Source organism: Musca autumnalis, unplaced genomic scaffold (genome assembly GCF_047663935.1).
Source record: "Musca autumnalis isolate F117 unplaced genomic scaffold, ASM4766393v1 scaffold_1, whole genome shotgun sequence".
NCBI lineage: Eukaryota > Metazoa > Arthropoda > Insecta > Diptera > Muscidae > Musca > Musca autumnalis.
This window is the reverse complement of record NW_027411644.1, coordinates 126,362,434-126,375,113: the sequence shown is the minus strand read 5'-3', so window position 1 is coordinate 126,375,113 and position 12,680 is coordinate 126,362,434. Positions and strand designations below refer to the sequence as shown.

General features: G+C 37.0%; 1 protein-coding gene across 1 annotated transcript in view; it reads left to right on the top strand.

Moving 5' to 3' along the window:
- LOC141390824 (uncharacterized) overlaps positions 1–12,680 on the top strand; it is a 124,506-nt gene that overhangs the window by 80,697 nt on the left and 31,129 nt on the right. Inside the window, exons 4-5 of the mRNA XM_073963785.1 lie at positions 11,609–11,696; positions 11,783–11,997. Coding sequence (XP_073819886.1) covers positions 11,609–11,696; positions 11,783–11,997 — 303 coding nt within the window. The remainder of the gene's footprint in view (positions 1–11,608; positions 11,697–11,782; positions 11,998–12,680) is intronic.

Genomic DNA, 12,680 nt, shown 5'->3' with positions numbered 1-12,680 from the left:
TATGTTTGGGACTGGTTTCAAACAAATATATGTTTGCAACATTTTGTAACATATCTCAATTTTATTTGTTTGTGTACCAACATATTTTTTATGTTAGAACATATTTTTTATGAGTGGAGAGAGCATTTGTGCCAAAGAGCGTAACAACAGGGTAAGCGAGAGCCCTGTACAGTGCGACCAGATCTAAAAATCTAAATCTGAATTGAAATAATGATAAAAAATGCTAAAATAAATATTAAAATGCCAAAAATAATGTTAAATTTCAAAAAGTCGTTTTTTAATAGGATTTTCAACAAACTTCTCCATTAAAAATTGTGGACATAGGTCCACGTATTAGCCCAGACTGGTTGTAGTTAGCAATTTGACTTCGTAGTGATCAAAAACGTCACCGTCAAAAGTAGTGGACATAGGTCAAGGTTTTGGAATAGGTCTTATAAAACGGTTCCGGTTGATTTAAGGTACTTGGGTGTCATTTGGGTTCAAAGTGGTTAAAAAAACTTCACCATACATCGCGGAAACATGCCCACGTTTAGGTGGCCCCATATAACGGTACCATTGATTGCAGTTTTCTTAAGTTGTTATCTATATTTTCGGGCAAAATTGGAAGTCATTTGATATTTATAGTTCCAGTGGTCAAAAAACTTCTCCAACTAAAATAATGGCATTGGTACTTTCGTAACAAAAAGAAAAACTAATTATTCCACATCAGTTCAGAATATTTCATGGTGGACGGTATAACAAGTTCGGCCCGGCCAAACCTAAAGTTTTTATACCCTACACCACTATGTGGGGAGGGTATTATAAGTTGGTTTTGGCCAAAAAGTTTGTAACGCATCGAAATAATGGTCGTAGACCCATACATATATATAATGTCTCGACGAGCTGAGTTGATCTGGCTATGTGTGTCCGTCCGTCCGTCTGTCCGTCTGTCCATCTAAACCTTGTAATCACGCTACAGGTCGCAATTTTGATCGGATCGTCACCAAATTATAGATGTTGATGAGGGTCCCGGAGGGGAAGAAGCCTATTGATTTTGGTGATGGTCGGATAATATTCAGGGGTCGGAATGCGCAAAAAACTTATTTGCGGAAAAAGTCAACGTTTTATTTCAAAGCGAATATCTCCGTATCTATAAGGAGTATATTAAAGGCGAAGTCTGCTAATGAAAGCAGAAAATATCACCTTGTATGGTAGGTTGTCGTAGGTGGTCAAACAACAAAGATATCGCAGTAGTCGCTTATAGAACCCAACTTTTCATTTATTCCATTTTAATTCTAATGACGAATAACACAGCTTTTGTTGGATGCTTTCCAAAAACAAAACCTGGCTATGAAAGTAGAAAATCCTGTCTTTACAATGATGCAAAGTAGGTTAGCGTAGGTGGCCAAATAACGGAGATATCACAATAGTCGGTAATATATCCCATTTTTCCACTTTTAAAGAAATCACGCTACAGGTCGCAATTTTGATCGGATCGTCACCAAATTTTGGGTGTTGATGGGGGGCCCGCAGGGAAGAAGCCTATTGATTTTGGTGATGGTCGGATAATATTCAGGGATCGGAATGGGCAAACAACTTATTTTGAGAAAAAGTCAACGTTTTATTTCAAAGCGAATATCTCCGCTTCTATAAGGGGTATATCAAAAGCAAAACCTGCTCATGAAAGTAGAAAATATCACCTTTGCAACGATGTAACGTAGATTGTCGTAGGTGGTAAAACAATGAAGATACCGCAATAGCCGCTATTAAAACACAACTTCTCATTTTTGCGATTTTAATAATAATGACGAATAGCACAGCATTGGTTGGGGACCTTCCAAAAGCAAAGTCCGACTATGAAAGTAGAAAATCCCATCTTTACAATGATGTAAAGCATGTTGGCGTATGTGGTCAAATAACGGAGATATAGCAATAGTCGGTAATACGTCCTATTTTTTAATTTTTTGTAATCACGCTACACGTCGTAATTTTGATTGGATTGTCACGAAATTTTGGGTGTTAATGGGGGTCCCACAGAGGAATAAACCTATTGATTTTGGTAATGGTCGGATATTATTCAGGGGTCGGAATGTGATGGTTGATGGTTGGCATACATCCCACTTTTCATTTTTTTTATTTGAGTTATTCTGACGATTCACTTATACGCGTTTCAATAAAATTGATCTGTATTAATGAAGACATTCAGAGCAAAGGCGCTAAGCTATCCCAATTTTAATATTTTGAATTTAACCAGTCAAAAGCTTATGCACAGGGTAAGTGGCCCCGACCCGCCTATAGCCTTGGCTCACTTGTTTTATTATATTTTATTTTCTTATTCACATTTTCATTTCCTGCCATATGCTATTTTTATTCACAATTTTTAATCAGAACTAAAAATTATCAGATTTTGTTTATAAAAAAGTACTAATATATTTGGGATTTTGTGGATAGACTAATGCAAAATAAAAAAATTAATAATGCTAAAGAAATATGCTAAATGCTAAAAAGATATTTTGCGGCTAAATTCAAAAATATAATGCTAAAATTTAGCTGCAAATATGATAAAATGGTCTCATTGGCCCTGTATAATATAGAGCTATGTGTATGGTGCAATAGAAGACGTAGAAACGACGACGGGAGAGTGAAAAAGTTTGTTTTTGGTCAAAACACGTGTGTTCTGTTCTTTGTTGTTGTCACATTGTTTATTATTATGTTTGTATGTTCGTTCTTCTGTTCAATCTGGCTCTGGGTCTATCTCCAGTTTCAGGAAAGTGGCTGCTTCGATGGGATATAACCACAGATCCACTGGAGTTAGATGATTAGGTTTGGCGGGTCAGTTGAAAACGTGTTTTGGCGACTGCAACATCCCGATCGTAGTTGTGCCAAAACTACTCTGGTTCGTCGTGGCAGCTGACGCTCCTCAACTGCGATAGATGGAGGATGTACTCCGAGGACTTTATTCACACTATATTTGCTTATGGCCTTAGCAACTACAGTCTGTCGCAAAAGTTAGTATACACCGTTGAAACCAAAATGTATTAGGGATAAAAAGCACAATAACTTATTGAAAACAACAAACAATTAGTTTTATTTGAAAGACATGAAGGTCGTCTTCGGTAATAACAATTAAAAGTGCGCAATATTTGCATACATTAGCAAATGTACGGTTCGAATCTCAAAAAGACCAAAAATTATGTCGCAAAAGTTAGTATACAACGGAGAATCCTCGTGGAACTGTGTAAAAAATTCTTGATATTTTTGAACAAAATGAAACTAAATCTGTACTAAAGATCATAAAGAGGTATATTAATTGGTTTTAATGGCAGTTATAGTACTTATTGTGACAAGTCCAACGTACACTGGATCGTAAAATCCACGAAAATTGGCCATCTACAAATACAACAACTGTAGCGACAGAATTCCGGGTGTTATGTCCTGTTTATGAATTTTAAAGCCATGAAATACTCAGAAAAGCTCTAAAGTTTCAATATGGGGTGATCTTGATCGAGTTTCGACTTGTCCTTTTTGAAGAAACGGGAATTTCTTGAAGGAAACCCTTACTTTTGAGGCCGTTGTTCTTTTGAAACATGTAATAATCATTAATCCTTACACATAAGGACTTTTCTTTTCAGTTAATTTTCTCACAAATTATGTCCCTTTTCACATTCCCACCAAAAATAAATAGTAGGAAAAGCTCAAGTTCTGGTGTAAGCCCTACACTGATACTCCACCACCACATAAGGATATGATAGCTAATTTAAAATTTTAATACAGAGCTTTCTCTGCTGTTATAACGCATGGATTGTGCAAAAACATTCTGAAAAGCTGTGCTCGCTTCACTTAGGACCAAAATACAAATAATTGGATCATTTAGAAGTAGTTCATTACACATTAGACACTAGGGACACGAGAAGCATGTCCGGTACTGCTAAAATGCCGGTAGGACAGTATAACTGTGGGGCTTACAACGAACCTTGCGGTTCTCCTTCTATTTAATTTTGGTGGGAATATGAAAACGGACAACATTTGTGAGAAAATTAACTCAAAAGGAAAGTCCTTATGCGTACGGATTAAGGATTATTACATGTTTCATAAGGACAATGACCTCAAAAGTATGGGTTTCCTTCAAGAAATTCCCGTTTTTTCAAACAGGAGAATTCGAAACTCGATACTAACTTTTGCGACATAAATTTTGGTATTTTTGGGATTCGAACCGTACATTTGCTAATGTATGCAAATATTGCGCACTTTTAATTGTTATTACGGAAGACAACCTTCTTGTCTATCAAATAAAACTAATGGTTTGTTGTTTTCAATAAGTTATAGTAATATTTATCCCTAATACATTTTGGTTTCAACGGTGTATACTAACTTTTGCGACAGACTGTACATCCGTGTGAATACTATATAAATCTGCTTGATATGCCTGTTGATCTAGGGGTTCTCTCCTATATTGTTGGACCTCCCTCTTTAGAGCATGAATATCCTTCCTCATATGCCTGAATGTGTCGAGCCTAACCAGCAGATGGTGATTGGGATGGCTCTCACGGTAACACCCAAGCAAATACTGCAACGAAAGCATCTCATTGTGTTGCTTTACTGGAAGAATCTTTGTCTCCTCATGTAGATGGTCCACTGAAGACTTGAGGAGGCACCCTGTTGCCGTCTCAGGGCTGCTTTCTGACAGGTTTGAATATTTTTCCAATTCGTATCACATAATCCCGGGGACCAACCTGGAGCGGCATAGCTTACCACAGACCGACTTGGGCTGTTCATGTGGTGAACAGAGTGGCTGCAGATTTTGTGGCGGAAATCTGCATATTGTTTGCATGGAATCCGTTTAATAGGAGTTTAGTCTCTCACAGATGTCATCAGGGAAGGTACCTGACGCCAGGATCGTGCAATCATCCGCACACTTTACGATCTCGATGCCGTCTGGAGGGGGTGGAATACAGGAGAGGTAGAGGTTAAACAGTCCCGGAGATGTCACCCCACCTTGGCGAACTCCCTGTTTCACTCTACGTGGTTTGGACTTCTTGTTCCTGAATTCCAAGTACGACCGGCGTCCACACATATAGCTGACTATCCAACGTTTCCAGCTTGGCCGGAGTGTTGTCTGCTCAATATCCCCAAACAGCGTGGAGTGCCTGACTGTATGAAAGGCTTTTGATAAGTCAAGCGCCACCTTCACTGTTCTATCACACTGCGGTCTGTGGTTGAGTCCTTCACAAATATATGTGAGATGGCGTGCAGCGCTGTTGTCGTGCTGTGCTGCTTAAGGAATCTATGCTGATGATCGGAAACTTGATAGCTATTCCTGATAATGGGGAGGACTAAGGCCTCAAGGGTCTTTGCTACGAGCGACAAAAGCGAAATCGGCCTGTACGATTTAATTTTGCCGGCATCTTTGCCTGGCTTCTGTAGGGGGACCACCCTGCCCATTTTCCAGACTTCGGGAACCATGAGGGTGGCTATCGACAAATTGAGAACTTTAGTGAGATACTCCCCTTCCGGCTCATCCAGCTGGTTCGGCATTACCATGGAGATTCTATCAGAGCCCAACGCTCTGGATGATTTAACGTTCCTGATGGCATTCGCAACATCATCCATTGTAAACTGTGGTGGTTCATCCTCGGCAGGAAGAGACCTGATGCGACGTAATACTCTCCTCTTCATCCTGCCACTCTCTGGGTGCTCGACAAACTGCCGATTGAAGTAACTTGCGCACCTCTTCGGGTCAGTCAACGTAACGTCAATGTAACGTCGCCAAACGTGACGAGGTCCTATCTTCCATCCTTCCGGGGTTCGAGAGTGACTTAACCGTTGCCCAGAATTCACTTATACCGGCTTCAACGTTGCAACTTCGACCAGCAGGGATATGGCAAGCGGCTGGAGCAGTTCCTTTCCGCTACCCGAACATCAGAAGGATTTGGCAGTTCTCTGCAGCGGTGATTGGTGAACTCTCTGAAACTCGGCCAATCAGCTTTGCTGTGATTGACGAACGTGCGGCGTTCAGAGGTGATGAAATCGGCTGGTCTGATCCAAGGGAAATGACGGGTTGCCAGGTAATGTCATTTGTCAGACCAGGTGACACGATGACGAACTGTGACACTCTCCTTTAATACAGGTGGGGGCGTAATCATTGACCGTGAAACATGTAATCACTGATCGTGAAACATGGACTGCCTTATTCTGGTGTATGTGTTTCTGTGGATTTTGGGTTTGTATTTATATTTCATCTAAACAAATATTTGTTTGCACCCAAACATATGTTTGCTTGCAGGACCTAGAAGCAAGGGACAGCTACAATATTTCATCTAATCCCATTTTAATAAGACTTGCGGTTACGAAGCAAAATCGTAAAAACCTAAACAATTTTTTAAACCCAGTAGTGCGATTCTCTAACTCATTTTTTGAGTTAACGACAAATGTCGGTAAAATTAAAACGCAAAATTATGAATGAAAAGTTTAAACAAAAGTTGACAACACTCTTGCTATCGTTAGAACTTTACGACTGCTTTTTATTCGTCGCTAACTTACCGAAAAACATCGGTAACTACCGAAATTATAAGCATTTTAATTTTACCGACAATTGTCGGTAACTCAAAAAATGAGTTATAGAATCGCACTACAGGTCTAGAATTTATCGTGGAATTTTCAAAACCCTCGCAAAATGCTTGGGTGTTACGCCCCATTTGACATCTTTATTTTCACTGGAAGATACATAGCTTTAGACGTCCCACGCATTTTGACTTGCAATATGAGATATCCTTGGCTTTGCCTCATGGCGTAATTCTAATTTAAAGTAACTGTTCCATCTTATGGAAAAACACACATATTTATATTTGTATATATTTACTTTTTTGTATTCTTCTTTGACCGTATGTATTTGTTATTGTTTTTGATCTTTCAAGGAGAAGTAATGGTCCAAATTTATGTGTCACGTATGCAATGTGCCCAATGATAGCAAAAGTAATACATAATTGTTTTGTAAATATAGTCGGTTACAAAGCACGGTCAAAAAATTGTTTTAAAGCGCTCGCTCCCTATAGGCGAAAATAGGCTATATATTTTGTTGAATTGCGGAGGGCGGGGAACCTCCCCCAGGCCCTATGTTTTTTAAACTCTATTTTTGAAAATGTCACGGACGTCCAAAATATCCCCCTCTGAACTTCCCCTCTCTGAACTTCCACCCTCCGAATTTCTACCCTCCGAACTTCCACCCTACAAATCGATGTTACTCGATTTTACTCATAAACTAAACTCTATTTGAGAGTTCAATAAAATCTTATATATAAAAGACAATGTGTGTATGATAGTATGTTCCGTATAGACTCAAAAACGGCTGAACCTATTTTCTTTAAAATTTCAGAGTATGTAATTGTTTTTATTTTGTACTTTCCAAGTATAAAATTTATTATCAATTTTCACGAGTTATTGTGGATTTAATTATTTGCATTATCTAGCATACTTTCAGGCTGTTTTGTTATATCTATTAATAACACTGGTCAACATGGCCGAATCATGGGCGCTATGAACTTTATATTATATATTTGAATACTGGACTATATAGTAGACACCCTAAGCATATCCGCCTGGCCATATGAAGATCCTATGACTTCCCCCGATGACGTAATTACAGCTTAAAATACTCAAAATAAGCAATTTTTACAAGGCCCGTCGTATATTTTCTATATTTTTTTGATATATACTCACCATAACTATTTCAAAAACGATTTGTATCGAGCGTGCAACATCTTCTTAATATATTAATGTCGAAAACCCCACAAAAAAATATTTGGTTGTATCCGACAATAACGAAATTTTGGATTAAACTCGTAAAAGGCGATTTTGAGCTATATCTCAAAAACAAGAGTTAATGGAGAAAAACCGGGACCGGATTTGAAAATAACTCGCCGATTTCATCTAGAAACAACTGCAACTTTGCCTGAAACATTCAACTTTTTCATTTTTGTTGAGCAGTGTAATCTATTAATTAATCTTTATATATAAAACTCAATTGTCGTTTGTTGGTAATTGAATCAGTGGAAAACGGCTGGAGCGATTTGGATAATTTTTTGTGGAAATGTTAGTCATAGTCCAGTTTAGGTTTTTATGCAAAGAAAAATTGGCCACGCCCACTTTTCCGCCCACTTTTATAAATATGTTATATCTACGAAACTACTCAACCGATTTTCCTGAAAATTTCAGGGAACGTAGAGTGATGGCCACCTGTTGAAATAGGCTACACATTTGGTTGAATTTCGGATCGGGCGGGGTACCTCCCCTATGTCCTATTTTTGTAAAAATGCAATATTTGCAACAATTACAAATGTATTGCTTTAAAAATTAATTTCCGAGTCAATGGCGATTGTGTCTCCGACCTTACGTGCTTATTTGGGGCATTAAGACAGGACAACGCCCACTTTTTTAAATATGTTATATCTACGAAACTACTGAATCGATTTTCCTGAAACTTTCAGCAAATGTACAGGGTTGGTCCCCGATAAAAATAGGCTACATATTTTTTGACTTTCAGATCGGGCGGGTACTTCCCCTATGCCCTATTTTTGTAAAAATGCTATATTTGCAACAAATACGAATGTATCGGTTTCGGAATTTATTTGCGAGTCAATGGCGATTGTGTCTCCAACCTTACGTACTTATTTTGGGACTCAAGATCCGACCACGCTCACTTTCTAATTAGGTTATATCTACAAAACTACTGAAGGGATTTTCAAGGAAATCGCGATTTGTCTAAACTTTTAAATCTTTAAAAATAAAAATCAAATGTCGTTCGTTGGTCATGGCATCAGTTGAGAACGGCTGGACCGATTTCGATATTTTTTTTTATGCAAAGAAAATGTACGCCCACTTTTTTCAATTTTTATCATTTCTGCAAAAACTACTGAACCGATTTTCCTGAAATTGCCAAGGAATGTACAAGGATGACCATCGCTTAAAATAGGCTACAAATTCAGTTGAATTTGGGAAGGGGCGGGGAACTTCCCCTATACCTTACTTTTTTAAAAATGTTATATTTACAATAATTACGAATGTATCTATTTCGGAAGATCTTACCCACTTTTTTAGGATCCAATGACTTGACCACACCCACTTTTTAAAATATGTTACATCTACAAAAATACTGAACCAATTTTCCTGAAAATGTCAGGGAATACACGGGCACATTTTCTTGAATTTTGAAGGGGGCATATTTGAAAAAAAACGCCTTACCTTTATGAATAAAAATCAAATGCTGTCATAACCCAACTTAGGTTTTTTGGAAAGAAAAGTTTACCACGCCCCCCGAAAACAGGTTACATATTTTATTGTACCTCCCCTATGTGATATTTTTAAAAAAAACGTTATATTTGCAAAAATTATGCATGTATCGGATTAAAAATTTACGGATTAATCTACAATCTAGGTACTTCTTTAGGGCCTATAGGAACGACCACGCCTGTTTTTTTAATATGTCATAACTCCAATACTACTGAGGGGATTTCCATAAAGCTTTTGTCGCAAGCTCAATGTTTGCCGTTATTATGTACATATTATGAATTTCGGAAGAGGTGGGGTACCTTCCCCATGCCTTTCTGTTAAACCCTATATATAAGCCAAATGTATGATTATATCGGTTTTTAATATGTTATATCTTGAAAACTGATGACCAAAACATTATTTTTCCAAAACTACTGAACCTAATATTCAGAAAATGTTCAGGAATGTCCCGTGGTCCAAAATGCTGTATATTTGTGGACGAATTTCGGGGCCTATTATTTTATAATCGCTATATTTGCTAAACTTATGAGTGCATCGGGTTGCAAATTAGTTTTTGAGACAACGGTGGTTGCGCCACCGATCAAGAAAAACTATGTATTTACAAATTTACTTGAATGGTGAGGTTCAACGGTCCATCAGCCATGAAAAGCTAAAACATATAAGTCTCAATAAGCGAGAGAATTCGATTTAAAAGACAGGGACATGGACGATAATAAATCCTAAAAAGCATAAATTGGCGAAAAAATCCGATAAAGTCCGTAAGAGAAAAGAAAGGTTACAGACAAAAAATCCTTCTCGGTTTGACAATAGACCAAAGAAGTGAGGTAGAAAATACCTATTTTTGAATTTTCAAGCATAAAGTCGATAAAAAGTTGTCATTAAAACTCATTACGACGGGCCAGCAACGCGGACCGGGGTCTGCTAGTTATTAATATAATGCCATGCTTAAAGAATGTAATGTTAGAAACTTTAATGAACGATTAATTACTTACTGGTTATGTATGCGATAACAATGCGCACTTTAAAACCTAAAAATTTTAACTTATAATTGTATTCCATAGCAGTTCAGTCCACTACATATTGTTTTAGTGACTAAAATCGCTATCATAGTCTAAGTAGACATGCCTATAAGGGGGAAATAGCAAAAATTCCCACAAAGCTGAATTTTGGTGGAGAGCTAGGGTTTTCCATTAGAAGTAATGTCCTAAAAGTCCACATCGATCCCATGTGTGCAAAAAAAGTTTATCGGGGTCAAAGGAGACATTATTCAGTTTTTTTTTGTTTTTCTCAAAAAGCAAAAACCGCCTGAATTAAAAGTTGTAGATCTAACAATTGTCTAAAAGAATGGTCTTTATGATTTTCAAAAAAGAATTAAAATTTTCGAGATATCGCGATATAAAGGCCACTCCACTCCACTTTTGGAGTAATTGGTTGAGTAGAACCGGGTCTGACCAGGTTTTTAAATCTGGCCGCCCATGAAAATTATACATTTTCGTAATCAGCGTTGTCATCCGTTGGAATCGTTCCCGTTGGGCTTGCGATTACACATGTTGCTTAAATGGGCTAATTTTGCATAAAATTAATCTAACATAGAATAACTCTACTAAAGACTCTCCGATTTTATTGGATTTTTTTTAAAAGATAGGTATAATTGTTCTCTTGAATAACAGAATCGGAGGGACAGAATCGGTTACCCCGGTTATTTTAGCCGGTTCGCCTAATATGTGCATAAAAATGATATGTTTTTTAGAACCGATATACCTCAAGAATGGTTCCTTCAAGGAAAAATATTATAAAGACTAAACTTGTAGATAATTTTTCTGTTTACAATATTTAATCTAGTCACATTTTGATAAGACCCACCGTTTTCAAAAAATAAATACGAAAACCAAAAAGACCCTTAAAATTTTACCTTGGACCCCGAGTAACTCTTTTTGCACACATGGGATCGATGGGGACTTTCAGGACGTTGCTTCTAAAAGCAAACCCTAGCTCTCCGCCAAAATGCAGCTTTGTGGGAATTTTTGCTATTTCAATATCGATTTTGACTAAGCGAATCAAGGTTTTTATGATAATAACAGAGCTTAACTCAATCTATGTAAAAAATTGACAGCCTGTTTCTGTATGTCGATAAGAAAATAAATGTGTACGAAATACTACCATGTGTGCAAAGGTAAAAATATTTCGAAAACTTAAGTTTGGGCGTGTTTCATTCGCACACATTTTTATGTCAGAAATGAAGCAAGCAAAAAAGCTAGGCGGCAAGGCTTCTCATGTGACCACCTTCAATATTTAGTCTGAGATGTATTTTTTGTTAAATATGTACTTTATACAATCTTTTCAGCCGGTAACAATTCTAAAACATAACCACCACAAAATGATGTTTGGAGAAATTCCAAGAAATATGAATATACAACCAGTGGCTAAGTCAGGTATGTTTATAAAATATTTTATTCTTGCATATCTTTATGCTTATAAAATGAGTAGAACTGTAATGATTATATCAAATAATTTGCAGGCTATGACGGTTATGACGACGGATACTATTCAAGTAACTCGCATGCATTTGCTGATCATGAAAATTCTCCCCCTCTTCAGACATCTTTGAGTGATATTGTGGTTAACCAAACTAAAGAAATCGGATTAAAAGACATTACTAACATAGCGCTTACTACCTTGGCATTCTTATCCTTTGGAATGTTTGTGCTGCAAGTATTGATGTGTATCACTATGGTATGTATGCGTATACACCTACCCAGCAAACCAAATGTGGGATGTCCGACGAGTCTGACCGACCTCGGCCTGAAGTCTGGCCGATTAGTCAGAAGAATTTTTTCCTCTCACTGAAAGATCGTTTACTATTTTCTCTTGCGATTCGTCACCAATATTAATTGTAAATAAGCAAACAGTGGTTCAGAATCGTTTTCCCCGGCCAAAACTCTGTAACTTTTGAACGAATAGATATATGTATTTTCATATTCTTTTTGTTTGACCTATAGCACAATCAGCTTTCCTATGTATTAAAAACGATCAAATTCGGTCTAGAAGTTGACAGAAATTCAAGGTCAAAGTTAATGTTTTGAGTTTTTATTTCAATATTTGTATCCAAATATGACTATTTTTGAGTTTTTAGCATGTTCCAATCTATTAAAAAATGTCAAACACCAATAAACAAACAAATAATAATACAAACAATTAAAAAAATGTAAAATTTGTTAGATGATTAAAAAATATACTTGTACAGAATTATGTAGAAATTAATATATTTAATAAGTGTCTATTTGTGTAAAAAGCTATAATTAATATGGGAAAAGGTATAAAAAAACATGTAAAAACACTCTTAGACATCATTCAACGAAAACGAAACTTTGTTCCATGCTGTTCCCTAACCGTTCTAGTCCATTAAATTTGGAATT